The sequence below is a fragment of the Propithecus coquereli genome, unplaced genomic scaffold (assembly GCF_000956105.1).
Source record: "Propithecus coquereli isolate 6110/MARCELLA unplaced genomic scaffold, Pcoq_1.0 Scaffold9, whole genome shotgun sequence".
Taxonomy (NCBI): domain Eukaryota; kingdom Metazoa; phylum Chordata; class Mammalia; order Primates; family Indriidae; genus Propithecus; species Propithecus coquereli.
In genome coordinates, this window is record NW_012155284.1 from 2427740 (window position 1) to 2431310 (window position 3571).

At 38.8% G+C, this 3571-nt stretch overlaps 1 protein-coding gene across 1 annotated transcript in view; it reads right to left on the reverse strand.

The window, feature by feature from the left end:
- The window catches only part of MSH3 (mutS homolog 3), a 209051-nt gene that overhangs the window by 199828 nt on the left and 5652 nt on the right, over positions 1 to 3571 (reverse strand). The window contains exon 3 of the mRNA XM_012664615.1: positions 1045 to 1268. Within this exon, the coding sequence (XP_012520069.1) occupies positions 1045 to 1268 (224 nt within the window). The remainder of the gene's footprint in view (positions 1 to 1044; positions 1269 to 3571) is intronic.

Here is a 3571-nt window from a genome sequence, read left to right on the forward strand (position 1 = left end):
AAGAGAGTGAGATTCTGTCTCAAAAAAAAAAAAAAAAAAACAGATTAAGAACAAAAGCACCCCTTTTATCCTGATGATATAAGTCAATCAATTAGCCTGGCTGAGGGAGGAGTTCATGGATTTGGACTTTGTGGGAAGAAGGAATGTGAACTTTTGAAAATTACAGGCAAAATTTTATTGGCCCAAGCATTTTTCTGAGGAAAGAAGCCACAGTGTTTTTAGAATTTCAATGACTCAAAAATATATATACATATATACACACACATATACATATATAGAACCATTTCTCTAATTCAATTGTTGCCAACCATGGCTATACATTAAAATCAAATGAGAACTTTTAAAAACTATCCATGCTCAATTCTCAGTGAAGATCAATTAAATAAGATTCTGAGGGAAGGTTCTTAATATCAGTTTTTGGTTTTTTTAAGTTCTCCAAATGACTCTAATTTTTTAAAGCTAAGGTTCAGAACCAACCAATGTTCTGAATTATAGATTTCAGTGATGGAGCAAAAGTTAAATTCCCTGATTTTGCAATGATGAAAACCATTAAAAGTCACACAAGAAACAATGGAAGAAGTACAAAGCCCATATCTATTTGGCTTACCTTTGAATTTACTTATCTGCCAAGCCTTCAACTGAAAACCTCAAAACAGCTATAGAAGTTGCCCATTGTGATTTTCCATGCTAATCATGGAAGCTATAAAGAAAACTATGAGAAATCACTCTTGCATTAATTACCAATAAAGAATCCCCCTAAGTCAATGGATCCTAATCTAGGCAGGATAGTAGAATTACCTGGAAGGCTTTTATTTTGTTTTGTCTTAATACAAACCAATTCATCCCTCCCTAAAAAACAGTAAATCAGAATCTCCAGGGATTTCAAAAACAAAGCTAAACTAAAAAACAAAAGCTCCCTCAGCTAATTTGGATGATCAGCCAAATCTAGGCACCATTGCCCCGAGTGACCCCACAGAATCTACCAATACTTTAGAACCTGCTATTCTGGGTAATTGGATATTCATGTATATAGCAATTACATACCTTTTGATTAATTTGAGACTTGGAATCTTCAGAAGAAACTGCATTCTTTGCACGTAGATGAGTGATATCATCAAAATCAGTACATTTTGGCAGAACTGCAAATCTCTCCTGAAGAGGAGGTTCTGTCTGGACTCTATTTTGAGGAAGCGCAGAATCGCAGCAGAATTCTTTCAATTTTTCCAGAGACTTTAAAACACTCCTGGTCCTCAGACATTTCCTTGGCTCTTAGGTAACAAATCAGAAGAAAATATAACAACAGTATTTTGGTCTCATTATGCCAATTCATAACCAGCATAGAATTTTTTAAAGAGGCAGATTTCCACTAAAGCAATGAACCTAACAATAATGTGATTTAAAAAAAAAAAAAAAGAACATTGGGGTCAGGGTGAAGGTGGTATATTGAAAAATGGATCTAATTTTACTTGCTCCTGAAACTCCATTATAACAGGGTTTTGCTGTTTGTTTTTTTTTTTTTTTTTAAGATACAAGCCCATAAAGGAAAGAGAGACTAGAAGGGGTGACAATAGCAAATGAAATATCTAAAGCTGGACAGGGCCAGGCACGGTGGCTCACACCTGTAATCCTAGCACTCTGGGAGGATAGGAGGTGGGAGGATCACTTGAGGTCAGGAGTTTGAGACCAGCTTGAGCAAGAGCGAGACCCCATCTCTACTAAAAATAAAAAAAGTTGGCCGGGCGCGGTGGCTCACGCCTATAATCCTAGCACTTTGGGAGGTCGACACGGGCAGATTGTTTGAGCTCAGGAGTTCGAGACCAGCCTGAGCAAGAGCGAGACCCCGTCTCTACCAAAAATAGAAAGAAATTAATTGGACAGCTAAAAAATATATAGAAAAAATTAGCCGGGCATGGTGGCGCGTGCCTGTAGTCCCAGCTACCCGGGAGGCTGAGGCAGGAGGATCGCTTGAGCCCAGGAGTTTGAGGTTGCTGTGAGCTAGGCTGATGCCACAGCACTGTAGCCAGGACAACAGAGGAAGACTCTGTTTCGAAAAAAAAAATAAAAATAAAGCTAGAAGGGAATATAGATGAGCAATAACCAATTCAAGACACTTGAAAGCTAAATCCTAAGTAAGTAATTAAGAAAACCAAGAACCACTCTTATTTTCATGACAAAATGCTCAAAAGACTCAAGAATTAGGGCACCAGTAGCTCTGGAAATGGAGCAAAGGGAGGTTCTAAAAGAAAGAGGCTGGTTCCAAGCAATTTCATCTCTAGACCTCTGCCACACTCCAAGCTCAAAGGCAACTGTCCTTCCCCCACATAAGCAGCAGACTGGAGATTTCTTCTCTGGGAAGGCAAAACAGGCACAGTTGGTGGAGTACCTGTACCTAAGCCAGGAGGACAATGGGAACACAGGCTTACTGTATACGGAGACCCCCAGCCTCTCCAGAGCCCAGGGAGCCAGAGTACTTCCCTCCAGGTAGAAGCTGGGAAGACTCTTGACCAGCTCAAGGGGAAAGACCTAAAGATACTGACATTAAGGATTCACCAAGAAAACCAAAAGAGTATTGTGAACATTGATCATACGAAGTGGGTCATTCTTGTAATATCCAACTAAAACAGAGTCAAGAGAGGCCACGGTAGGGTAGGGGATTGCAGAAGCCCTCTGAACACATAACATTGCTGGAAAAATCTAGTTCTCTGCAAGCCTGGCTACTGAAACTGCTTGCTGTAACCTGAAACCAGTTTTATCTAACAGCTGCTTAGACTCTTAAGACTAGTTTTACCCACTGCAGTCACTCACCAGAGCTTGCCAGATCCCAAAACTTTACTAGTGCCAATGACCTTTCTTTCAAAACAATACATAACATTTCTCTTTTCTATAAAACCTACTTTTACCACCTTCTTCTCTTTGTTCTTCAGATATACCCAAGACAACCCGGTCTATGTGTATGCCCCAAACTGCAATTCTTGCTTCTCAAATAAAATGTTTTAAACTTAGAGATTCATCTCTATACTTCGACACTATCTAAAACTGAAGTAATCAGAGACTCTTGTGGCTGGTAGATGCTGCTGGTTGAGTAATAAAGAATCAAACTTCATCATTTCCTAAAACTTTTACATTTTATGATTTTGTTCTTAGAAATGCATCATTAGGCGATTTCATCATTGTGCAATCATAGAGTATATTTACAAAAACCTTGATGGTATAGCCTACTACACACCTAAGCTATATGAGCTATATAGTATACCCTGTTGCTCCTAGGCTACAAACCTGTATAGCATGTTACTATACTGAATGTTGTAGGCAACTTTAACACAATAGTAAGTATTAATATTTGTGCATCTAAACATATCTAAACATAGGAAAGGTATAGTAAAAATACATGTAATCTTACGAGGCCAGTGTCATATATGTGATCCAATCGTTGACTGAAACATCACTTCTGGCACACAGCTGTATGTTCTTAATGTTATTAATGTCTATTGTCTCTATATGGTGTGCTATTCCTACTATGCATCCCTTCCCAACTTTAGAAAGGTCAAGCCTTCCAGCCTGAGCAAGAGTG